The sequence below is a fragment of the Spea bombifrons genome, chromosome 5 (genome assembly GCF_027358695.1).
Source record: "Spea bombifrons isolate aSpeBom1 chromosome 5, aSpeBom1.2.pri, whole genome shotgun sequence".
In the NCBI taxonomy this organism is placed as follows: domain Eukaryota; kingdom Metazoa; phylum Chordata; class Amphibia; order Anura; family Pelobatidae; genus Spea; species Spea bombifrons.
The window spans coordinates 96,462,356-96,488,284 of record NC_071091.1 but is presented as its reverse complement, the minus strand read 5'-3'; the positions used below and the strand labels follow the sequence as shown (position 1 = coordinate 96,488,284).

General features: G+C 41.5%; 1 protein-coding gene across 1 annotated transcript; it reads right to left on the bottom strand.

The window, feature by feature from the left end:
* Nucleotides 1-3,005: 3,005 nt before the first annotated feature.
* On the bottom strand, nucleotides 3,006-25,891 carry SPAG1 (sperm associated antigen 1). The gene is made up of 19 exons (XM_053466049.1): nucleotides 25,830-25,891; nucleotides 24,652-24,794; nucleotides 24,228-24,387; nucleotides 23,375-23,485; nucleotides 22,964-23,025; nucleotides 22,481-22,596; nucleotides 21,979-22,084; nucleotides 20,545-20,675; nucleotides 16,826-16,932; nucleotides 16,113-16,236; nucleotides 12,428-12,793; nucleotides 12,082-12,181; nucleotides 7,279-7,431; nucleotides 6,601-6,773; nucleotides 6,076-6,217; nucleotides 5,637-5,763; nucleotides 4,973-5,134; nucleotides 4,233-4,601; nucleotides 3,006-3,675 (listed from the first exon to the last, which is right to left on the bottom strand). The coding sequence occupies exons 2-19, from the start codon at nucleotides 24,789-24,791 to the stop codon at nucleotides 3,544-3,546; spliced, it is 2,781 nt and encodes a 926-aa protein (XP_053322024.1). The 5' UTR covers nucleotides 24,792-24,794; nucleotides 25,830-25,891; the 3' UTR covers nucleotides 3,006-3,543.
* Nucleotides 25,892-25,929: the final 38 nt, after the last annotated feature.

Below are 25,929 nucleotides of genomic sequence, written 5' to 3'. Positions count from 1 at the left end.
TGTCCGTACACCAATCTCATTAACCCCTTCAAGCACGCAATCATTTCTAAAGAAACATTCCCTTGATCCCAATTACCCTAGGTTTTCTCCCCTCCCTCTGGCCTCTAAACTATTAGAACATTAAACTTACTTTCTTTAACTCCCTGCTTGACCATCTCCAATCCTGCTTCCACCAATAGCACTTAGACAGCCCTCTCCAAATTACTAATCATCTCTTTGCTGCTAAAACAAACGTTCACCTCTCGCGGCTTCTACCCTTGGACCTGTGCACAGCCTTTCACAATGACCATTCCCTCTACTGCAAATCCTTCATGATCATGACATCTGTAACACGGCGGTCTCTTGGCTATCAAACATAATTCTGTGACCGTACCTTCAGTGTCTCCTTCTGGAAGTTGTTCCTCTCTAATAAAATGCCCGGCTCTAACCCATTTCATAATGCATTCTGTATTAAGTCTTCTCTTCACCCATAAGATCCAAGCGGGATTTTATATTGGTGTGTAAGAAGACACTGGTCATGTAATAAGTTTACAGGAAGAGGGTCATAATATAGATGATTCAAAAAACTAACCCATTTAAAGGGTCTAAAAAGACACCCTAGAAAGCTGTACATTGGCTTAGTGTTTTTTTTCCCATTATGTATCAGACTAGAAGAGAACAAATCAGATTCTGGGAATTCTTAACATTCTACAAACTTCTATGTGAAATTGTGTAAAACTATTATGATTATGATTTCCCTTTATTTTTTTTTTTTTGATGCATTCATGTTTTCCTGCTGTAACTCCAGCCGACGCGGCCCTCGTGTGCGTCTTGCCCCCTCTTGTGTGCGTCTTGTCTGTGGTTCAGGGGTTTTGCTTGCGCTGTATGGAAGTGACTAAGCAAGACAGAAATGCAGAATGACCCTCGGACTCCTGCGGCTGCAAGGTGCTTGTATTCTTTTGAACACAAAGGAATCGCTAGCAATAAAAAGCATTAGAACTCATACAACAAGCATAATTATTCAAACCTACACTCCCTACTTTCACCACCATTCCACTTGGTATTTTTCTGTGTTTTTTTTGAATTTTCTGTTTTGTTTTTTTTTTGAATTTTGAAATTCAGGCTGTAAGAGTGTTTTGTGTAATACTCTTCAGAAGACTTCTGCTTCACTCCTTTTGGAGCGATGGACGGTCGGGCAGGCAGAGCCATCTTTTATACCCTGTGCTGTAACTGAGCCTGTTAGTATGTTACCGGTTAGTCTGTGAGAAAACCTTGAGAAGCTTTTTCATACTCAGAATGTGGCCCTTATAGACTAGCAAGTAGGACCATAAAAGCAATGATCATGCTTCTCATTGACAGAGGGCCCCCAAGGGCCCAAACCCCCTCAGGGACGGTCCTGTCTGCAGTCTGGGGTACCAGAGCCCTGGAACGAGGCACAAGATCACCAGAAGAACATGGACTGATTAGGACACTATGCTGCCCCAAACATCTGGCCCAATTCATTCCCACACCCGCTCTATACCAGAAGGGCACCGCGCTGAATGAGATATATATAGCTATATAATATAAAAAAAAACCACACAGACTACTCAAATGAAAAACGTGTTTAACAAATATTTTAACCATGATAAATATGCTGTAGGCAATATATGCAAACGTTTGCCACAATTTACACATATATTCAAAATATTATAAGTCATTTTTGTTTAAAATAAAGATCTTTTTGGTGAAAGCAGCTAAAGTATTTACAATAAATCTGAAAATTAAAAAACAAAAGAAAGTGAAATTAGCTCAGACCTTAGCCTAAAGCAGTGGATTTACCATATTTACCCGGAATAATTTAGAACATCACCGTCCTCATATCACGGATATTGCCTAGTCCCCGTTTTAATAAGTGATCGGTGATGGGTATTTGTAAACATAGATAAAGTCTTTTTCAGATGGGACAATAAAATGAAATTTACAGATCAGGTACATTTTAAGTTAAAGATTTTTAAGCACATCGTAGATTCTATAGTAATGGCTCGTAAAGCCGTGACTTTATATAACAGTTCCTTAAAAGCATTTTCTAGAATTAGTCAAATTTACTTTGAGGGTTTTTTTTTTTTCTTCTAGCAACCCTTTTTCCGACTGAATACTCTCTGAGAATCGGAGCCGACGGGCCGACCGGCTCCAGGACACAAATTTAATTAGAGCGTAGGGCAGATATTTCTTGTGTGTCGGTCTGGGTCGTTCAGATTATTTGCCATGATGACCACGCACCAACGTCCTGTTAAGCGAGCATCCTCCGGCCCTCCCTACTTTGAGATAGGGCTAAGATTTATAGAGCCTGAGCCCAGACCTTCCGCTAACCCCAAGGAAAAGGCAAACAAGTAGCTATAGGCAGCAAAGTTACCCATCGTCAGGGCTTTGCTGCAGGCCCTTTTCTTTTACCTTGATCGTGTTTTATAAATGGAGCGCACGGACTGTTTGCTATTGTACTTTCATACTTCATGGACAGTGGTTCATGCCGCAGATGGCACCACATTGATCTGCGACCTCTACAGCGGTCTGTAACTGTTAGGGGCCAGATATAACGTTTGTTTGGGTTTTTAATAAAATCCAATTAAATAACATTTCGTTCAGGGGATGCCCATTCCAGTTCTGGATAAATACATTACATTAAAAGGAAGTCTTAAATATCCTGACTCCCGAGATTTCAAAAGGTCCCGTCTTCAGATGGAATATAGATATCCGTTCTTCACCCCAGTACATTTATCAGTAGTTTGACTTCTCCCCCTGGGAGCGGTGCTGGTCACAGGCTGTAAAGGTGCAGTCAGTGTCCATGCGTGCCGTCGCATCCTCACTTCCAACAGTTTGATCTCACGGCGCGTGTGGACACTGCCAGCACCCGTACATTCTGCGAGCGGCTCTGCTTATCACCCCAGCAGGGGCAGATGGGGCAGATAGGCTGGGCGGGGATTGCTCCAGTTAAATGTACTCACACCTTAGCGGAGAAAATTCATTTTTAATGCAAGTAAGGGGTGTTTTAATGTATTAGAGGATAGAAAACAAGGTGTACGACTCTTTAAATTATTACTGTTCTATAAACAAACATCCACAGGTACAGGTAGTTCATGCTATTCTGGATAGGGCTGCGTGTTTAAGGCATCCGTGCAAGACTTAAATTAGTGCAGCCGGGCAAACCGTCTTTATGAGCACATCTTAAACATCAGTCATTTTGTACAGTCCATGGATTGTAGCCGCTGAGCCTTTCGGACCAGTGAGCTCAATAAATCAGCAGTGGGGTAATTTACTTGTTAATCGAATATCTGCCGCAGAATGAACTCTCCTGGAGTACTGGGGACAGATGACTCCAAACCATTCCTGCTGGGGAGGGATAACGAATCCCGGTGACAGCCTACAAAATTATTCCAGTCCAGGGTGTTGTTTCAGTGTGAATTTCATGTAAAACAGCCAAATGTAATTATTATTATTAAAAGGGTTGATGATTTACCTCTGCCCACTCACCCTTTTAAATTTGCATAGTATAGCCATAAATCACAGCGCCCGGGGAGCGCATAATCACACTTCATATTCATCTGCGAGACTCCGGACATCCGCAGGGCTGATGTCTTCAAACTGCTTTTCAGACTGAGAGGAGAAGAGACGCTGAACCTCCGCTTTTTCATCCTTGTTCAGAAGCATGAGCACCACCTTAAAGACACGAATGCGGCGTATTATTAATATGCATGGCAGCCGACTGCAGGGATTACCAGTGTGTAGCGCCGGGGTCCACAACGCGATGTCACATAGGACGCGATTAGTAAAAAAAAAAAAAAAAAAAAAACCTAGTCTGCTTTGTCGCTGCGTAAGAAGTTAATGAAATAAAGGATGCAGCAAAACAAGTGGAAACGCAGCAAACAGCGATAAGAGTATTCAACAGTTAGGTGTGCAGCCCAGGACTGACACAGTTAAAGCTACATATAAAAGTATATCGACAGGGTTGGATCTAGCCCTTGCTGTTCCTGTAATGTGTATTTCTGGGTTAATCCAAACGCTTTAGCATCATTTAGCTGTATTTATTAGCACCGCGTCATTGGCGATAGGAACATGTATGCCATGATTCAGCTAAACTAACAAATATAAAAGCGTTTGTAATAGGTCTGGTCTCAGCAAAGCGCACAAGCCATTTCTTACACACACTTACACACACTTACACACACTTACACACACTTACACACACTTACACACACAGTGTCTGGTGGATATACCTTGAACCGTTCCGCTTTTGTCAGGTGTGAAAGGTGCTGGTAAACCAATGCGGGGTTCTTCTCCAGAAGCTCTTGCGTCAGCGACTGCATGATAAGCACGAGAACGTCTCCTTCCAGCTTGTTGCTCAGGAACACCGGTAAGTCTTTTGGTTCTATGGCAGACAATAGTTCTGCGCAGGCCGCTGTATCCTTCACGGCGTTCATCTCATTTATTAGCCGGCCAAACTCGTAGGCATTGGTAGGCTTCGTAATTTGAGGCTTCACTTGGGTTGCTGACGGCGTATTTTCATAGCCACCATTGGCGCATGACTGGGTAGACACGGATTCATTGTGTTGAGAGTCACCGGTGGCCTCGTCTTTTTCATACACCTTGAGAGAAAATGAAGCAGATAAACGGCCATCACATCACAGGACGATTCCATTGATAAACCGCGCTCAATAACTGGTTTTAGAAGCATTTTCTGGTGATAGTAATCAGCTCTCGCGTTATATTCACACACCGCCATTCATGACAAAGATCAACTGAGGATAATCTGCGACTCAATGTAACCAACCTGTCAAGGGTGGAACTACCTACTCAGAGGGGGCAAAACCTGAAGGGGCAATCTGTGACATCTGCTCCTAGAGTATGAGTACATTTACGTCCTTACATACAGCCATAACCAGAAAAAGGAACGCTTGTGGGGCATGTATGATAAGTAACGAGAAGAATCTGCCCAGTAAGGAAATCGAGCTCCTACCTCCTCTATTACAATCTTCTTTCGTGGTTTCTCGTGGTTATTTGCTGTAGCATCATTAGTAGCAAGCAGCGGAGTTATTTCCGCCAGGAGCTTCCGTGCTTCAGATGTAGCGGGGTCCAGCGAGATAACTTTCTGGAGATCATTTGCACATTGTTGGTAGTTCTAAAACAAAAGGTAAATTATTTAATGAAGGCCTAAGGTATCCCTTATATTTTTAGTAACTACAGTGATTTGCCCTCTATTTACACAGAACACGGCATTTCCCCCCGAGTCGGGTGGAAAGGGACTGGAGAAGCATTAAAAATGTACCTATACATTATACAGGGCCAGCCAAGCTCTTCATGCAGCAGAAGCTCGCCGGGGTTGCTTGGCCTTCACAGCGTATAATGAAGTCAAGGAGCTGAAACTCAACTTTCCCTTCAGTGACTAAACATTAGTCCACTTTTTGTTTTAGTAAATGATTTTATGAGGCACTATCTGTACAGCGCAGCAAAATATATAATAATTATAATAATAATAATAATAATAATAAACGCCTGCGTATCAAACACAGGTGGTGCCAAAACAGGAGTAACTTCCACATCACATTACAGAAGCGGCAGCTTTTGGTGGCAAACATTGTGAAGCAAAGCGGTCATGTTTTGGCAGTTAATGCGGCCGTTACCTCTAATCCTTTGTGGGCCTGAGCGCGTCTGTACAAAGCTTTGATATTGGAATTGTCCCTTTGTAGAGCGCGTTCACAGTCACGTCTGGCTTCTTCGTACTGGCGTAGTTTCAAGTAACACAGCGCCCTGCAACGCAGAATGTATAGTCAGCAAACACAATACCATCCGCCAGCTGGGCACTTTCACCAAGTCTTACTGTCTGCGGGCACTCGGTGAGGAATTCATTAGAACAAAATAGATCATTTCAAAGCAAAAAAACGATAAAGATCCAACACAAGCCTCGTCACAGCAGAAACACTGATATAGTTGTGGCCAAAACCTGCAGCAATATGGACTGTCCAACCCAACCTTACAGAACATACACAACACACCTTATTATATACACGGGATACGCTATGAAAAGGTTTTAAGACCTGGTAACTTGAACTATTGTGTTACCTATTTGTGTATATGGTGCATTCTTCAGAATTTAGCGTCAGACATTCAGTGTATTTTCTCTCGGCTTCTCTGTATTGATTCTTCTTCACATAGTCATTCCCTTCCAGTTTCAGAGACAAGAACCTCTCCTCGGCTGATTTACCTGAAAAACACATTTAGAAATAAGTCACGGGGATCTGAAACCACCTAACGGATCATGACACGGGTTTATAGTCTGCGTGTCAGTAAGAATTTACTACAAGCCGTGTTTGAGTCACCGTACAGTAAGCACTCGTTCCGTCACAAAAGGCACAGATCTCCAGCAAGCCAAGGAGCTGGGGCAGGGAACGAGGGATTTTCACGAATCCCTCCATGATTTTAAGGGAAAACGATTTAAAGGGTACAGTCAGCTATCATAAACATTAAAGTCATATGATGGGCTGAAGTGTCCCTTTAATAGGTTTTAGTTTGGTTTTACTGCAGGAGTGACGGTTGCCCTTTAATAAGTTGCGCATCTGCTGGGTAATTTGATATTACAGAACAAACCTGTTATGTTTTCGGTCTCATTATCTTTAATTGGATTAACTGAATGGGTGCCGCCGGATGCTGCAGCATTGCCTTCGTGCCGTTGTAAGAGAACAGAGACGGGTACGGACGGAATTGGGGGAAGCTTCTCCCTCCAGCCGCTCCCATCTTGATCAATTAACGTTCTTGTTATTCTGTGGAGAAGGACACACGGCGTGTTAACGCGATACATACACATTATCCGCACTAAGTATACATATACATTTCCCTTACGTGCCATTTGGAGTGTATGTGTCCGAAGCATGGGGGGAGGGGGGATAGTGAAGAACAAATCACCAAGAAACTACCAATATGAGGCTCCCTTATATAGTTATTAAAGCTCAAGCCAATTGGTGTATTCTGGCCTAGGCCTCAGACGGCAGGTCTAGGGGGTGACGGCCCCTCTGCTACATAACTGGGGACAGATCACCTTACTGGGCGATCAGGCAGCACAGCGCTTAAGCTATGTCTCTGATCAAACGAACCTGTGCTCAAGCATCAACTGTACCTTAATAACTGAAAATGGAACATGCACATTGTTTACATAGATTTTTCCATCATATATAATGTGCGCCTGTAATTATTTCCATAAAATGTGGAAATACTCTGCAATTGAGGTTACTCAGAAGACCGATTCAGAGTTTAAATACCAAAACACACCTGTTGATGCTGTCATTTGCCATCTGCATCCCGCTGTCGATTTGGAGAACGATCTTATAGTCCACATACGCTTCTCTGTATCTCTCAAGAGACTCACTGGCCATCGCTCGACGCAACAGAGGCTTCACGGAGAACGGCTGAAGTTCAAGAGCTCTTTAGGAAGAGAGAAAGAACCCTCGATATAATAAACAGGTTCCACCTTTACAATTCTACCTACTAAGACTGTTTTGTGGAATTTAATGAGTTTGGCTATGAATGGTCTTCGAATTCAGTAGTCTATTGGCAGCTTGGTACAATTCCAAGATGTCCCAAGCTGAACCCCAGTGAGCTCCCTTACAAGTCCGACTCGAAGAAAAGACTTTCAAAGGCCTCCAGTGGAGCTTCAGAACCGTCCGGATGTTGGAGAAAGCTCCAATGTATAAACGTTCTACCGTAATTCTCCGGCAGTTACTGTAGACATCTAAAGCTATCACAGGTTATTTATTATAAGTAGGGCTGCAACTAACGATTATTTTAATAATCGATTAGTTGGCCGATTAATCGATTAAATCGGATAAAAAAATACATTATTTTAAATTGAAGAAAAATTGCAAAAAAAACCGTACAATTTACACTTTCATCTCTTTATTGCAATGGCCTCTCTCTCTCTATTCACCTTCTTATTTTACTGACATAATAATAAAAGCTACAAGAACCCAAACACGGTGTTTCTCAAACTAGGTTTTAATACAAAGTTATTAGTAAATATTAATTCATGTTAACTATTTTTCATATTTAATCAAAACTGAGATTTTTTTTTTTATTTACCAAACTGCCCCCAGTTATGCACATCTGACCCCCAGCTTGCCACTCTGCCCCCATATATGCCTTATACCTCTTATATGCCAGATTCCACTGTGATCCCTGATATGCCACTGTGCCCCTGATATGCCTTATACTCCTTATATGCCAGTGATATGCAACTGAGCACCCTGATATACCTTTTACCCCCTCATATGCCTAATATCGATATGCCTTATAACCCCTATATGCCCTGAAATTCATTATGATACACCACTCTGGCTCCTCCCCCTCCCATACACCACTCTGGCCCCCCCTCTCATACGCCACTCTGCCTCCTCCCATACACCACTCTGCCTCCTCCCCCTCCCATACATCACTTTGGCTCCTGACAGAGAGGATGATTCTCTGTCAGCCGGTGAGGGTCTGCATCGCACAGACAGACTCCGTTATTTACCTTCACTTACACTGAGGCTTCTATGAAGCTGCAGGGAAAGTGCCTGTCAGTAACGGAGCCGGGTAGAGAGGCAGAGTGATGTATGGGAGGGGGGAGGAGGCAGATGGGAGGGGGAGAGAGACGGAAGTGAGAGACCGGCCGACAGTGAGGGGAATCCAGGTCTCCTGCAGCGTTGCGGGGGATCTGGATTCCGGTGTTATAATCCGATCTATGTTTGAGATCGGATTATATAAGGAGAGGAGTTTTTCAGAGCATTTGCTCTGAAAAAAAACCTCTTTTTATAAATCGATAAAAATCTATTCAATTAATCGATAATGAAAATCGTTGACAACGATTTTCATTATCGATTAGTTGTTTCAGCCCTAATTATAGTGATTCCGGTGAAGCTTAAAGAGACGTCTTATCACTACAGCATCCGCGGAGAACGATGAGGAGACCATACTTTATTTTCTGCAGTGTTTCTGCGGCTGCCTCTTGAGAAGACCTGATGAAGGAGTTGCCTTGGCCAATGGAGAATTCACTAAAGGCTACTCCTAGCCACCTGGATGTTCCTCCGCATGTCTGCCAGCTAATCAATAGTTATCACTGAGCCGGACTACTGCAAACTTTGCAATACAGTAAAACACAATGAATTACACAGACAGGGCAGACAAATGTATGGATAAATTAGAGCATAAATGTGTTCCTGCTCAGTAATAAGGTACATCAGAGTAAACAGAATGGGGTATTCATAAGCGACTCTGTGCAAAGTATCTACTACATCTATTACAAGGATTACCATGGAAAGGGGGTTATTAGCTCATTCGGTAAAACATGAACAGTCCCCCTAAACAAGCTCTTTTGGGGCAGGAACCTGCATTCCTAATATATTCATGCCTATTGTACCCCACGTCTGCTGTACTCTCCCTTTATTGTACTGTTAACTATAAGGCAACACGTACATACGTTACTGCCAAATAAATATATACATAAGTATACAATCTTCCCAACTTGTGACCACATTTCCCAACTAGCTCTGTACGAGTGCCGGTCCCCCAGTTTACTTTCTAAAACCATTCGGAACAAAGTAATCCTCCTACTTAGTTACCAGGTAGTAGATTTCAGAAGTCATCGCGTAAATTCTTTCCGTGTTTAAGGTAAAAATAAAAGAAGATGCAACAAACATTGATACAATGTGTATTCTCTCTCTGAACTGGCAGGACTGGTTCTCCAAGTCTTGGGGAAATCTTTTATTACTACACTACGGCCTTATTTTTATTCCAAATGCGTATCGGAGTACTATTTGCATGGACTCCGGAACATTTTCCTGCATGCAAATTGGTGCACGCATTTATTTATTTATTTATATTATTTTTTTTAGGTATTGGCGTTTGATAAAGAATTCCTCGTCATGTGACTCCGATCCCATCTGCCTCCCAGCGTACCTCGGTATGCTTCTCGCACGCGCTCAATACAACTCCCATCCCAGTCAATAGAAGCTACTGAAAGTAACAGCAGCCAATAAGCACGTGCTATTGGCCGCTGCTGCATCGGTGACTTCAATGGGAGCGCAACTGAGCATGTGCAGGAAATTTACATACTAATGCTTCCTGCTTTCAGTAGAAGCAGCCAGGGAGGATTGGGAAATAAAAAAAATTAGAATTATCTTATAAAAATGAGTATTGTATCATTTTATGTTTCAGAACAGTTGCAGTTTTTGTATTGTATCACATACATATCCAGACAGCTGCATATTACCCATTAACCCCTCGACTCCTTATCACACCAAGACACTGACACTCTAACCAAAGTCTATGAAGGAAAGGACTTCACCGGACAGGCAGGACTTCATTAGCATTGCCGTAAAGCGTTTGCTCAGTGTGGTGCATCATATGACTGTCTGTTATGGCAGTCTCCAGGTCTGCAGATAAACGAGGTTTATATACAAAGAATGAAATTTCCTTCAATGCACAACTACATCACACAAGACTGTATTTAAGGCCTGAAAACTATTTGTCTGTGAAGCTTTCCCTTTAAATAGGACAGAAGTCTCCTTTTCAAGCTTCAACAGTTAAAGAATCCGTGATATAAGTTGCTATACAATCGACTCCTGTGTGCGATAGAAATACAATTTTGGGGACTAGGCGATTCCCTCAGTTACAATCAGGTAGCGTTTCCCATTAAAAACCACAAACTACTTTTTAAAGCTAAATGTAGAATTGTGGACAAACCAGACCAGGTAACATAACCAGACATATAACAAACCCTGCCTGTTCCATGCCCAGATACAAAAAAAACTGCTTTATTTATATTTAAAGTATTATTTGTCTGTAAAGATCCATTCATCAGACGCAATCCTGATTCTCTGCGGAGCGGACAAACACAGCCTCCATGAATTATGTGATTAGAAAGGATCTACACCTCTAATCCAAGGGAAACAGAACTCAACAGCAGACAACAACCATTCGGCCCATCTAGCCTGTCCATTTCTCCTGATGTAGACTCAGACTGCATTCAGTGGACTGTATTAGCCTCTACCACTTCTGATGAGAGGCTGTTCCATTAATCTACTACCCTCTCAAAAAAGTAAACCTTCCTTACATTAAAACTTTAGGGTTAGTTGTAGACTTATTCTAACATTTCTCCTCTGAAATAGTTTTTCCTCCGTGTCTTTCCTCCTTGCTATCCATATTGAGATCATTTAGTCTTTCCTGATAATTGATCTCAATATGTAAGAAGAAACCTCATAATAGCAGCTTTCTTTCTGATTTTTATGACAAAAAATGGCTTTTCTGTGAGTAACCAGTGAAAAGGTGTGTCTGGAAAGGAATGTGAATTTAACCCCGAGCTAAACAATGAGAACGTACGGAAAAAACAGATAAGTGATAAGTGATAAGTTCTGTATCAAACAATCAATGAACTTAACGTCAAGTAATTCCTAGCAGAGAAATAACAGCGGCCATATCCTTCAAATGATCCGTCTGAATGTTCATTGCAAGGAAGTGATGTTATTAAAGGTCAGTAGTTACAATGATCACTGCCATCCAGCATGAGGATCCACAGGAAGTAACTGTGAAACAGAATTACGCAATAACCCCGAGTAAAGGGAAACTGCGACCAAAACCCGCAAATCAAATACAGCGAAGGCATCTGCCCGAGGCTTCCCGCACCGTATACAGAACTGCTCACGACAGCAACGCCGGGGAAACAGATCGTCTCCGCTGTTATTTACACCCCCGTTTATACAGCCGGCCAGTTCGCGTAACAATATGTAAAGATTGTCTGCCGGGAAACAAAAATATCTGATCTGAGCTAATCAGAACGCCTTAAAATGCCTAATTTATCATTATCAGTATAAATAGAAAACGGACCTCGCTATATTCTAGATAAAAAGCGAGCCTGGATATCTGGTTAAAACTAGTCTGTTTTGAGACATCTTAAACACGCACCCTGACCTTTAACCTCACTTTAGGATCCTGAGGCAGGTATTTTTGCATTTTCATGGCATTTTGCAGGTCGCGCATATACCTTTAACCATTTAAAGCGTGCTTTTTATAATAATTTTTATATACATTATAACAACATACCGGTTACAATCTTCAATGCAGTCCCTGCAGTTGCCGTCTTTCAGGTGACACGCCGCTCTGTTGGAGAATAAGACACCCAGCTCCTCCGCATTCTCAGCTCCTGCAACATCACACAGATATATGAGAAGAAGACACGGCGAAGCAGTGGAACTGCAGCACAACGCAGTGTGCAGCCCGGGGACACCGAATCACAGCCACGGCCGCATGGAATGCCCCATCACACAGTCATACGGGCTGCTATGGAAGCACTGTGGATGCCGCTGTACGGCACTACGGCATATGAATGCGGCATACCGAATAGCCCGCTACCCCGAGGAGGGCATTCCACCCCCTACAGTACGGTTACCTGCATTTCTCAAATTTTCAATAGCCTCCGAGTATTTGATCGCCGCCTCCCCAAACTGCCCGTTCTTGAAGAGCCGGTTGCCCTCTGCTTTGAGCGCGGCTGCCGGTGAGGCGGCCAGTAGGGGTTCTTTGGGCTGGGAGCTGCTGCTCTGGTCGGCGGCTGATATCCGGTTCTGCTCCAGGCTTCCATTGCTTGCGGTTCGCCCGTTGCCGCAGTCCTTCCTCAGCCCGTTCGAGGCGCCGCTCTTGTGTTTCGGGAGCCGGCAGTCCTCGTCCTTGTGCTGGCTTCTCTTGGGAGACTTTTTCTGTGCGTTCCCCATTGCCGTGCGCTGCCCGGCGGCCTCTCCTCCCTCTGTCACACCGGCTTCTACAAGGAAGTTACAAGTTTAGCGTCTACATCACCAGAACAAACCACTGCACAGCCGGGGGGGGAGGCACGGGGTCACTGGGAAAGACAATTAGCTGTTATTGTCACAGAGGCCTATCACCACGGCAGCACTAGTTAAAAGCGCCACTAAACGAACAACACACAGGGCTCTGGTCCCAGTAATTTCAGGACAGGCCGGGTTATTGCCGGCGTATATTAATGGCCGCCCCTGATGCTGTATGAATCACAACACCCAGAGTAATCCTCATTCCTGCTGCTAACCCATTACATGCTGGAGATACCGCAGGGTTAACCCACTCCTATTCCAGGATTTAACTGAATGAAAAAAGCTGGGCACTTATAATATATTTTAGTAATGATTTTTTGTACACAGATATGTAGCGCAGGGATTTATGATCCTGGGTTAAACACACCTTTTTAAATTATATATACATTTAGCACTCCGGGGTCTTTTCACTAAAAGAAGAGTTGTGGTTTTAACCCGCTTCACTATTCATTATGAAGAACCAGGAACGGCATGTTTCTCCAGAAAGAAGGGCTGAGGATTATGCTAAATGGGCGAGGAGACAAAGAAATCGTATTGATTTAACTATACATTATACAGGGCCAGCCAAGCTCTTCCTGCTGCAGAAGCGCCTATTGTGGATTTACGGTCATAACATAAAGCCCCTTTTTGTCCATTAACAGTCATTTATACTCCAGACATTTCAGGTGTCCTCAGCAGCACATCTTTGGAGCGAGGTGACCAGAGCTATGGGGCTGGAATGACCATCTATTGGGACAAATGGGACAATGCAGCAGATCAACAGAATAGTGCCTGAAATATGGGACAGCTGGGAGGAATGGTCATTAATGTTATACAACGGCACCCTGCTGTAAATCAAGGATACATCTATGAAGAGTACCGGATAGGCGTCCCCAAATATACTAATTGGTTGTTATTATTAAGAGAGATTTTAGTACACTGTTTGGAAAATCACGTATTACTATAGCAACTAAATGTTCTAGCTGACTGGACAATTCCATTGGTTGCTTTGGTGATAAACCGAATTTCAAACTTTGCCCAGAATTACATTTTATACATAACTCTCAATGACTTAACCGGCTCATCATTACCCGAGCTGTTTTCATCTGAAAAACACCTAAAGCGATCACCACAGCTTATAAATCAGCAGCACTGGAACACATTGTGACTTACACTTTATATCGTTAAAGAACTGGAATTCACACTTTGATGCAACAGAGAACAGCTTCCCACACAGTGTTACTTTTTGCAAATGCAAATCAATAGAGCAAACTAGATCAAGACATCCGATATGACAAAAAGCTGTCCATCGTTACGTAACTGTCATTAAGATGGCTCAGTCGTCATCTCTCCCAGGGTAAGACCACTATCTGGCACACACAAGCTGTGCGGTCCAAGTATTTCCTATTTACATCAAGGGATACACATGCGCATACTTAGAGCTCCATGGAAGTCAATGCAAAGAAGCATTTCAGTACGGTGTCCTAACTAGGGGGGGGTCACATAGAAGCCTTAATCCTCTGCTGTCACAGGAGATCTAATTAAACCCCATCACTAATCTCCATCCATGTGTCTATCTGAATTAAAATGCCGACACAAGCAGGATTTCACAATCAAGCTGAGAGTACCATTAATTTAATACGAGACTAGTTTTTAAATAGCCCAATATACAGGTTGGGATTACCGGGCTGATCCCTGTTTTAGTGCTAAATGAGCAGCACTTCTACGAGAAACTTCATTTTTTCATTGCCCTGGTCACTATGTTTTCTGTTCATACATGAACTATAATGTTCATTTAAATACGTCAGCCAACATGTTATCCAAGGGTTAAGTGCTGATCATTTCACGTAGGTTGTGAGGAAGGGTGGATTAATGTTCTCACTAAAATAGAAGATTCATAGTCAAAATAAGATTTTTGACATGACTGTTCTTTTAACAGTAGGGTGGGCAAGTTGGTATGAACCAAAATATTATTTCTATTTACTACCAGACACAGAGCTTCACCTACACAAAGGGCTTGGTTACCCTTATTTATGGCATAAAGAGCTATGTTAATCCATGAGAACTCTCTGGCTCCAGCTACCTGGAACCCCCCCAACCCTTGCGTGATGCGGATAAGAGGCCCCCTTTGTCATTGTGAGACACAGTCCATTTTTGGAGTGGAAGTGGAAGTTAAAAGGCAAGTATAGTTAAATACTCCGTAGTTGTCTCCCCAGAGGTTCCCCACATGTGAGTTTTTCCACTCCTGAGTGCAGAAGTAGCCTTTTTTGTTGCCTTTATAACATTATCAAAACTAAAGAAAACGAAAAAAAGAACAGGTAATAGTCTAGTCCATAGATTTTCCTACCTTTCTATGCAAAAACACTAGAGTTGCTGTAAGAAGATTTTACCGGTAAATAACTAATTTTGTAATATAATAAACTTACATACATCAGCAACCAGTAAACATGTAAGATAATTGGATACAGGCCTTGCTAAATCTTTGATAAAGTAACAGTACATTGTGTCTGCTGACTGGATCCAGTGGTAACTGGAACCCTGGGTGCATTTGGGACCAATCATGTTGTACAAAGTGTTTTATCTTTGCACCTTGCCTTCAAACCCTACCCAATATGATTGACAGTTTCTGTGATCAGAAGCCTGATTCAGATATAGAGATATAAAAGCCTATAACATCTTTTAGTCATGTACACATTATGTTTTTTTTGTATATAGTATTTCTGTTACAAAATAATACCATGTAGAATCATGCAAGGCTGCCTATAAAGTACATAATGTATTTGAATATACATTTCACCTTGAATAGGTCTTATTCTTACTTTCAGATAGATCCTGGTGGGTCAACTGGGGACCCTCAGACTATGTATAGGTTATATGTATGTGGACAGGAGCATGTATCAATGTTCAGATCTGTTGCTTAACTTAATATGAAGGGTAAATGCCAAAAATGTTCAATACAAGTCCATATAAAATAAGTTACTTTTATGCATTTTGGGATCATTTCTTTTTAAACAGGTTTAACAGGTTATCCATTCAGATATAGCAATCACAGGCAATCTGCAGCAACATTATTTTTTTTCTTGGCACAATAAATGCAAAGCAAATATTTTCAGATTTCTTCACCATAAAAAATGATGTTTGTTTGCAAACTGTGATTCTAAAGATTCAAAGATTGTGTTGAGTATCTTGGTACCCATCACCTCGTGTGTGGCTCAAAATATAAATCTCCACAGACAACAAAGGTCAATCGATCAATATAGTTTTGTTTTTTACCTTTCTCACAACCTGTCTCTTCCTCGGCTGAACCTTCTATTTCCTCAATAGCAATTCTCACTCCTTTGGTTGCAGTCTCCTCTTCAGCTTTTTCATAAAGGTTCTCAACTTCACTCAAAATTTTCTGCCCACAATCAATAGCAAGAGAAACTCAACTCAATTATATGAGGTCATTACTGAATACTTTTAGCCCCTGATTACTGAAAAATAGGTAATCTTTGTTGAAGACAATGGAAGCTGGATAGATAGTGTACGTATTATAGAACTATAATGATATCTCATATATGAGTAAATCATAACATAAAAATATATCGCTTTCCATTATGCACCTTTCCTTCACTTTCTGATTTGTCCAGAAATAAAATAAAATAAAAAATATTGCAGCTTCCCAGTGCTGCCTTGCCCAAGAGTTAAAGTAACTCTAAAGGGACCCCCACATGTGCAGAAATCTCTCCCATTGGATTAAATGTTTTAGTGTTTTCCTGCCAGTGTTTGAAACTGGCATGAAATGGACGGACTGGGACAACACTGCAGCATTTTCATCATTCAAATAGTTTTTCTTATTAAAAGGGAAATATATTTCAATATGCATTCTTTGTTGGTGGGGCCATATGGGGGAATTAGAAACAATTAGTCTGAGCTAATGTTAAAAAAGGTTTCTTATGTCTGAAAGAAATGGGAAACAGCCGACGCAGACTAACACGTACACCTACCTTAGCTATAGGATTATCTGGCTCATGATGTAACACGTTCTTCAGATCACTTAATGAAGCCTGGTAATTGCATAGGTTTTTGTGAACTGTAGCACGCCTTAGGAGAGCTAGAATCCCAGAAAAAGGAGTATTTAGAACTCTAAATAATGTCAGAAAAATTGACAAAAATATAACCAAAACAGGTCATGTACATAATGCTATAGATGAATATAAATCATTAGTGACTGACTGTGAATGCACAGTATGTAAAAGAGTTTACCGTGAGATAAACTAGCCATTTGTTTTTCAACAATACATCAATGCTGTGCAGAACAATGGATTCACAAGTCATATTACTTGATGGAAACTTGAGAAACATGATAATAGATAACACCCATACACAAAACCCTTCGGCATTGTGCTTATAGTGTAGGTTTGAACAGCATCTTATAACATCCATTACATTTTTCATTTCCTGTTGCAATTTTTAGAAAAAGAGATGCAGCTTCTGTAATTTTCAAGCATCCCAGACTGGATACTGTCCAAAATTCTCTACTTCCACAGTAAGGAATTCTTCTTTCAGCAGCTAAACCGTACATGGAGTCCCTCTGCTAATCTCAGTAATAACAGGGAGCAGTTAGCGGCCATCACTATCATCCCCCTAAGAAAGCAGCTTGTAACATAGTTACATAGTAGTTGAAAAAGTTGTGTAAAGTTGAAAAAGTCCATCAAGTTCAACCCTTCTACCTAATCTTCATATTCTTGATCCAAAGGAAGGCAAAAAAAACCCTAATTAAGCTACTTGGAATTCTGCCATCAGGGATACAGTACAAGTTGCTTTCTCAAAATGACTGGGTCAAATAACCAAAACTAAGAGTATTTCAATGGATAGTGGTATGCAACAAGTCTTGCCATGACCTTGCAGGACTACAGATAACAGATACATTATTATTATTATTATTATTATTATTATTATTATTATCTTTTATTTATATAGCGCCAACAGTTTACGCAGCGCTTAATACAATACATAAATTCAAGGGATATGACAAGACAAGAATTGACAGACTAAGACAAACCGATACATTTGGTGGAGAGAGCCCTGCTCGCAAGCTTACAATCTAGAGGGAAAATGGGGTGATAAACATAAGGCATAGAGAAAGGGTGAGAGGTATTGTGGGGGTATCAATGACAAGGATGTTCTAGCAGCTAAGATGGTATGCTTCTCTGAAGAAATGGGTTTTTAGATGTTTCTTGAATGTCGGGAGGGAGGTTGAATTCTGAAGGTTCCTTGGGAGCAGATTCCAGAGATATGGGGCAGCTCGAGTGAAATCTTGTAGACGGGAAAAGGAAGAGGTGATGAGTGAGGAGGAGAGCCTTAGCCCATGGGAGGAACGTAGGGATCGAGTAGGAGAGTATTTGCTAATGAGGTCAGAAATGTACGGAGGAGCAGTATTGTGGATGGCCTTATATGTCAGTACCAGGATCTTAAATTTAATTCTAAAGGTAATTGGGAGCCAGTGGAGGGATTCACAGAGGGGGGAAGCAGAAGAGGAGCGACGTGCAAGGAAGATGAGCCTAGCAGCGGCATTAAGGATAGACTGTAGTGGAGAGAGTCGAGACAGTGGAATGCCAACCAGAAGAGTGTTGCAGTAGTCAAGACGGGAAATGATAAGTGAATGAACCAGAGTTTTTGTGGATTCTTGGGTGAGGAATGGGCGGATACGAGAGATGTTTTTTAGGTGCAGGCGGCAGGATCTGGCGAGGGACTGAATGTGAGGGATGAAGGAGAGGTTTGAGTCAAGGATGACCCCAAGGCATCGGGCCTGGTTAGTAGGAGAGATAGTTGTGTTGTTAATGGTGATAGAGAATTCAGATAGTGGAGTGGAGATGGAGGGAGGGAAGATAATGAGTTCCGTTTTAGAAAGATTAAGTTTCAGGTAGTGTTGTGACATCCATGAAGAAATAGCAGACAAGCAGCTGGTGATCCGGGACATGAGAGATGGAGAGAGATCAGGAGAAGACAGGTAGATTTGGGTATCATCTGCATATAGATGATACTGGAGGCCAAATGAGTTGATTAGTTTGCCAAGAGAGGAAGTATAAAGAGAGAACAGCAGAGGACCAAGGACTGAACCTTGGGGGACACCAACCGAAAGAGGAAGGGGCGATGATGTCTCGCCAGAGAAGCTGACAGAGAAGGAACGGTTAGACAGATATGAGGAGATCCAGGAGAGAGCTGTATCTCGAATGCCCATAGAAGCAAGTAGGTCAAGAAGAAGGTGGTGATCAACAGTATCGAAAGCAGCAGAGAGATCCAGTAGAATTAGAATAGAGTAGTGACCTTTAGCTTTGGCAGAGAGCAAGTCATTGGAGACTTTTGTTAGAGCTGTTTCAGTAGAGTGAAGGGGTTTGAAACCAGACTGTAGAGGGTCAAGGAGGGAATTAGAGGAGAGGAAGTTAGTGAGGCGATTGTACACAATCCGTTCAAGCAGCTTAGAGGTAAAAGGAAGCAGAGAGATAGGGCGGTAGTTAGTCAAACAGATGGGGTCTGAGGAAGGATTCTTTAGAATTGGTGTGATTAGCGCATGCTTGAAGGCAGATGGTACCGATCCAGATGATAGAGAAAGATTAAATAGGTGGGTAAGTGATGGACCAAGGGATGGACATAGAGACTTTGTGAGGTGTGAAGGGATGGGGTCAAGGGGACAGGTTGTTGGGTGAGAGGAAGAAAGAAGAGTGGCTATCTCTTCTTCGGTTGTAGGGGAAAAGGCAGTTAGTATAGTAGGAGTAGAGAGGGTGGTGGTGAGTGGTGTAGGAGGGAGTTGTAAGGAAGAGAGGTCTTTTCTAATAGTCTCGATCTTCTCTTTGAAGTAGGTAGCAAGATCTTGGGCAGTGAGAGAGGTTTGTGGTGTGGGTGTGGAGGGACAGAGAAGGGAGTTGAAAGTAGAAAAAAGGCGTCGTGGGTTGGAAGAAAGAGAGGATATGAGAGTGGAGAAGTAGAGCTGTTTGGCGAGAGAGAGGGCAGAGTTGTAGGTGTGAAGCATGAATTTATAATGAGTAAAGTCTTCGCTGGATTTTGATTTTCTGAAGTAGCGCTCAGCTGTGCGGCAGCACTTCTGAAGATACCGTGTGGTTTTGGTATGCCATGGTTGGCGTTTAAGTTGTCGGGGGTAGCTTGTAGTAATTGGAGCTATGGTGTCGAGGGATGAAGCAAGTGTGTTGTTGTAAACAGAGGTTGCTGTGTCTGGGCAGGAAAGGGTTAACATGGAAGGTAAGAGAGGTTCGAGTGAGGCTGACAGTTGGGTAATGGTATTTTCTGGTAATGGCCTACAAGTATGAGGTGAGCGCTGTAAGTTTGTCTTGTTAGGGGTTAGCACTGGAGAAAAAGATAGGAGGTGGTGGTCAGACAGAGGGAAGGGGTAGATGGAGAAGTCTGAAAGGGAGCATGATCTGGAGAAAACCAGATCAAGTGAGTGTCCCTCGGTGTGCGTAGGGGAATTAGTCCATTGAGAGAGACCAGAGGAAGATGTCAGGGAGAGGAGTTTTGGAACTTGCAGAGTTGTTAGATATATCTAAAGGGATGTTAAAGTCACCCAGAATAAGACAGGGAATATTAGTAGAGAGGAAGAAAGGGAGCCAGGCAGAAAGGTGGTCAAAGAACTGCGAGGTAGGGCCTGGAGGGCGATATATGACATATATCATATACATGAGATACATAACATCTGTTATGCTCTCACCTTTCATATTGCTTGCCTCCAATTCAAGGACTCTTTCACAGTCATTCAGGGCATTTTGCCAGTTCTTCAGTTTGATCTCAGCTTGTGCTCTATTGTTATATGCTGCTGTGGTGGGTAAGGCAGATATACTCCTAAAAATGAGGGAAAAAAAAACACTTGATGTGAGTAAAATCGCAGATATGGGTAAGCAAACTTTGGTTTGATTCAGCTCAACAGAAGTGGAGAAATAAAGAGCTAGAACAGAGCCGACTTAAACATCTCCCCTTCAGTAATTTGGTCCTTGCGAGCATCCATATGGTTGTTAGTAATGGCTTTTCACACCTCTAATAACAAGTGTAGGTTAACAATAATTCATTCATTCATGAACATTAAGGTTTTTAGAGAATACAAAAGTCTTCTGGGATTACCTTAAAAAAATAATTATTGTGCAACATTGCAAGCAAGGGAATGACCCAATCAGCAGAAACATTCTGATGGATGTTATTATGGTTTTGCACCATATTCATTCTTTATACATAATCGTTAATGTGTGTACAGTACCATTAACTACAGGGCTCTCTCTCAGAAGGCAACCAAAGTACCCCAAGATGAACGAATATGTGCGGCAATTCACCTTTCTAAAGCTTTTTGAGTAAAAAAGTATCAATGAAAAAGCACATAAACGCTGGATGAAAAAACGACACGGTCTCAGTAAGGTAGAGAGCACCGTACTTTAAATGCTAAACGTGATTGTGACATGCGTCACACAGATCTGTTCATACATACGACTGGAGTCATGTGGCTCAGTTGGGTGTAATAGTGCCAGGACGACACCTGCTGTACGTTTGCTACATTATATGTCTCTTACATTCAAATTAATGAGTTTCTTTATAAATACTGTTAAAAACCCTTTATGTTTTAAGAGATATCAAGCAGCCTGATCAGCAGGACCCTGGTTTTGTTTTCGGCCGATAGGAACAATAACTAGTCAGAAACAGTAATTGCATCGCAAACAGACGTTACCAATCAATTACCAAGAGAAGTATTCCTTGTTTCATAAATCATTGAAAGATAAATACAGAACATGTTTCAGAAACAGGTGTTGCCCTCTGCCGGCCGCAAAAAAGAAAATTCAGCATGTTGCCAGCAGTAAATAAAAATAAGAAAGGCACCGGGAAAAAGGGTGATCAGATTCCCTCCTTAATGGAGGATTGCATTGAAAAAATACACAACCCAAGAGATCCTAATAAATTTCTTCTTTTGTAATAAAAAAGTAAAAAAACCTCACAAACGGCAGTTTTGGTAAAGTGTTATATTGTATGTATTAGGGCAATCATACTAGCCAGATGCACACAACAGATTACATGACATTACCGGTAGGAAAGTATCCAGCTCTCCAGCGTTCATGTGTAACTACATGAAGTCTACCCAGTGCATACGTCACAGGGCGCTTACCTGCTATAGTAGGACACTGCTTCCTCGTAGTCCCCGCATCGAAATGCCTCGTTTCCTTTTTCCTTTTCATGGTTTGCAATAAAACTTCTTTGCTCTTCACTAAGACCTACAGGAGATGTTGACATTAACAAAATATGTTCCAATGAGATGGAATTACTAATCCAGAAGATCCTAGCATATGAAACAAAAAATAGGCTCCTTTGTTTGTAGTCAAGTCCAGATCTGAAGTCTGTCATGTCATATTTTGTATCAGTAGCTCCATTGATTTATTTGCATGAATGTCCTAAGGAGATTCTGAAAGGCTGCTAGACGTACATACCACCCTATCAGTAACGTAAAACTTGCTTACGTTCCATGTGAATCCTCTGACATTCTGCTTTTAGATAATGACCTCTTGTGCTAAATTCACAGCGTATACCAAACCATTACAAAAAAAGACAATATAGCAATAAGCAATAAGGCAGACAAAACACTGCCACTGAAAACACTCAGTAGTAGTGACCTGCTGTGTCTATGTTCTTCTTTATTTTTGATGTCGTACTGTTTACTACAGTTTGTGACTGTACATCCTCTTTGGGTTGCTCCTCGATCTTGGATATTTCTTTCTCCACATCAAACCTAGAAGAAAAATAGAAGAATAAGAGAGGGCTAGATGGACAGACCAGCAGACTGAACCTCCCAAATATTTAAAGCAGTTTAAGTGTTATTTGATGTTGTGATGAGTTAGAATAGTGCACTAGAGTTTTAAAGGGGATGTTAATAAATATGAGAAAGGCTGGACCTGATGAATGCGTGTCTTTTTTTTCAGCCTATGTAACCATGTTTATTAATCTTTTTTTTTTAAAGGAATTCTGAATTTACCTGAAGAAAAGAATATACTTCCCCGATTTCTTATTCATTTCTTTTTTTAAAATTTTTTAAATTTTTTTATTAACTGGCACAAATCGATGTTTTTCTCACAGTAACTATAAATGACACTTCTTACCTGTCCCAATCTCTGTAATCCCGAGGGGCTTTGCTCTTTATTTCTTTATTCTGTTTTGCTTTCTGTTAAAACAGAAGGAAAGATGTGTAGTGCGCTTTGAGATAGGAACTAAGATCTTTGTAGAGAGATGCATTCAGCGATTAAGAGGAAATGCAATACAATCGATTGATTGGTGAACCTGATGAGATATCTACATAAACAGCGCTGTCAGAAAAGAAACCATTCTCCCTTTTTAAAATCACTTTCTACTTATTAACAGTACTGTTCCACTTAGTCTGCTTATAATCAATCTTTAGTAACAGATGAAGATGCTTATCCCACAACGTACCCGGTTAAAAATGCCTTTACCCCCATAGGGAAATATATTTGTATAGGACTCATACCCAAGTACTGGTTTCTAAGAAGACATACCTTATCAGCAGATCGACAGCTGGTATAGCTACGGATCGGGGGCACATTTTCAGCCTCAAGTGGTAAAGCAGATCCCTGTTGATCCTTCATGTTTATATCAGTTAACCAATTCTGGGTTGAAAAAAAATGAAAAAATGTACAAATTAATTGTTTTAGTAATTCATTGTTTTATGTACATTTTAAAATCCTGTGAAGGAGACGTACTGTGACTGAACACCACATGGGTTTGTTCCTCCATAAAGAGCATGATGCTTCTGCCTTCCTATTCGAGTAATGGAGCTGAACTTTAATCATTCTTAAGGTGTCAGAAATGCAATTTAGATTTAGAAGTCAGCTTAAAGGGGAACTCAGATGTAAATAATGTTTCCAAACAATTAAGCCAGCAACATATTAGCTATTTGTGTTCTAGCTCCGTTATCTACTAGACAAACAACCCAATAGCATAGCTCATTATTAATCACAGAGTCGGACTCTCTGACTAATGAAACTCTATGGAGGAACTGACTTCATTAGCATTGCCATAAAGGATCAGCTCAGCGTAGTGATTGTGCAGGGAACGTCACCCACAAACATATCACACAACTGACAACAATGGCAGCCTTCAGGACTGCAGATATACAAACAAAATAAGATAAAACCAGGTTTTTGACAATGCCGACCTACATTACTGTGTACAGCGCTGGATCTTATGGTCAAGGAAAATAATAATTAAGTATATATTTAAGAATAAAGGCACAGAGGCTTGTTATATTTCACTCATGTAGCACTGTGTATATGTGCACATAAGCGTACAGACATAAAGCTCTGTTGTTGAGATATGTACACACCTAAACTACAACAAAATGATTCATACCTTTAAATCGGCATTAATCGCCTGCCACTCATCCATGGAGAAGTCAGCAGCGGTCGCTGGAGGTTTGTCTTTCCGAAGAGCTCGACTTTGAGGAGACAGACTTGCAATCCGCTTTTCGCAGAATTCGGTTAGATCCGGGTAATGTCCTTCTTCCCCAGACCTTATTTTAAAAAATAATTTGAAAATGTGATTATTCACACACGTTCGAATATCAAAAAGATAAACTAATTTTAAATGACTTTAAGGTCATTGGATGTTATGTATAAAAAGGTATTCCGGTGCACTTTGAAAACTGGGACTGCTAACTACACCACTGATGCAGGACTATGTGACCAGTTTAGTCCTGAACATCACAGAGAGGCCAACGATGGATTGAACTACTAGAATAATCTCATATAACAATAAAGCATCAAAAGCATTTTACCTGAGAACAAGCAGGAGCTTTTCTAAGTGCTTGACATCTGTGCACTTCTCTATGAAACGGTAGTCAAGATGGTCAATGGGAATTTCATATCTTTTAGTCGTCCCGTAGTTCATTGCTGACGAAACATCTGTAGCACTCATCGCCTGGAGGTTCATGAATAATGAACAATTCATTCATAATAAGAGAAGTCACGAATGCCAAGGAGAAAAATAAATACAGCAGAAATACAAAATAAAAGTATATATTTTCTGAAAATTGAAGTGGTTAAAAAACAAATCAATTTATTGGTTCTTGAACATTTTATTTAATTTCAAATTTTTTTGGGATCTGGAGTAAATCCCCACCTACCGTGTCTAGAAGAAGATGGAAGACACAGACAAGCCCCTCCAAGCACTGAGCAAACGGGTTAAAATGTTTCTTACTTTTAAATAGTGTCGTTAGTGTGTCGTTAGTGTTGGTAATGAGACCGTAACGGACTTAGGTTTAGCGCTCACCGTATTATGCTACACATTGCACATGTAGCCAGGCCGGGACTGGCCGTTTGGCACGCTGGGCAAATGCCTGCTGGACCGCTGGCAGACATCACTCCACACTCACCCGAGTAGGTGCTGCAATGTGCCAACACTTGCTGGATGTATCGTGCGCCTCGCATATCCAGCCGCCGGCTACACAGCCTAAAAGTGCCAAGGATGCCTCATCCTCTCCAGTCCGGCCCTGCAGTGGCCAATGGCTACTATAACCAATATAGCCAATGGAACTACAGCATAATGATGCACAGGCAACACAATTAAAAAAAAAAGGAACATGCTTTTGGCTGAGCTTAATGGGAGTTACACAAGAGAGAGAGCTACCTCTGGGCTAAGCCCTGCTTAGGTGTCTCTCAATCATAAGATACCAATCCACCCTATATATTGTTTTACAAGGACCAGATATTATTAATCAAGTCTTAATAACCATTTAATTAATACCCGTGCTGGTTTATTATGATTAATAAATAGAATAAAGAAGAAACCTAGTTTCATCGGGATAGGGAAGTTCGCAAACATCCAGAGGGAAACCTACCAAGTTCAGACTGAACGTAAGCCAGGGCTCGGGGCAGCCCGTTGACCCCGGTTGCGTTATGTAATAAATAAGGCACTGAGAGCATTTATTGTTATTATTGTAATAATGATGTTTACCTTGGATATCGCCTCACAGCCACGGTCAACAACAAACACAAGGCTCCTCGCACGTTTCACGGACCGGTAATATTAGTGTTTGCAGTTGCCAAGGAGAAGC

Coding starts and splice junctions, on each gene's coding strand:
- SPAG1 (XM_053466049.1), bottom strand. CDS start 24,791: ATGAGTGCTACAGATGTTTCGTCAGCAATGAACTACGGGACGACTAAA. Junction 23,026..23,374: donor GCTGTCGATCTGCTGATAAG/GTATGTCTTCTT, acceptor CTGTTTTAACAG/AAAGCAAAACAGAATAAAGA. Junction 22,597..22,963: donor GATTACAGAGATTGGGACAG/GTAAGAAGTGTC, acceptor TTTTTCTTCTAG/GTTTGATGTGGAGAAAGAAA.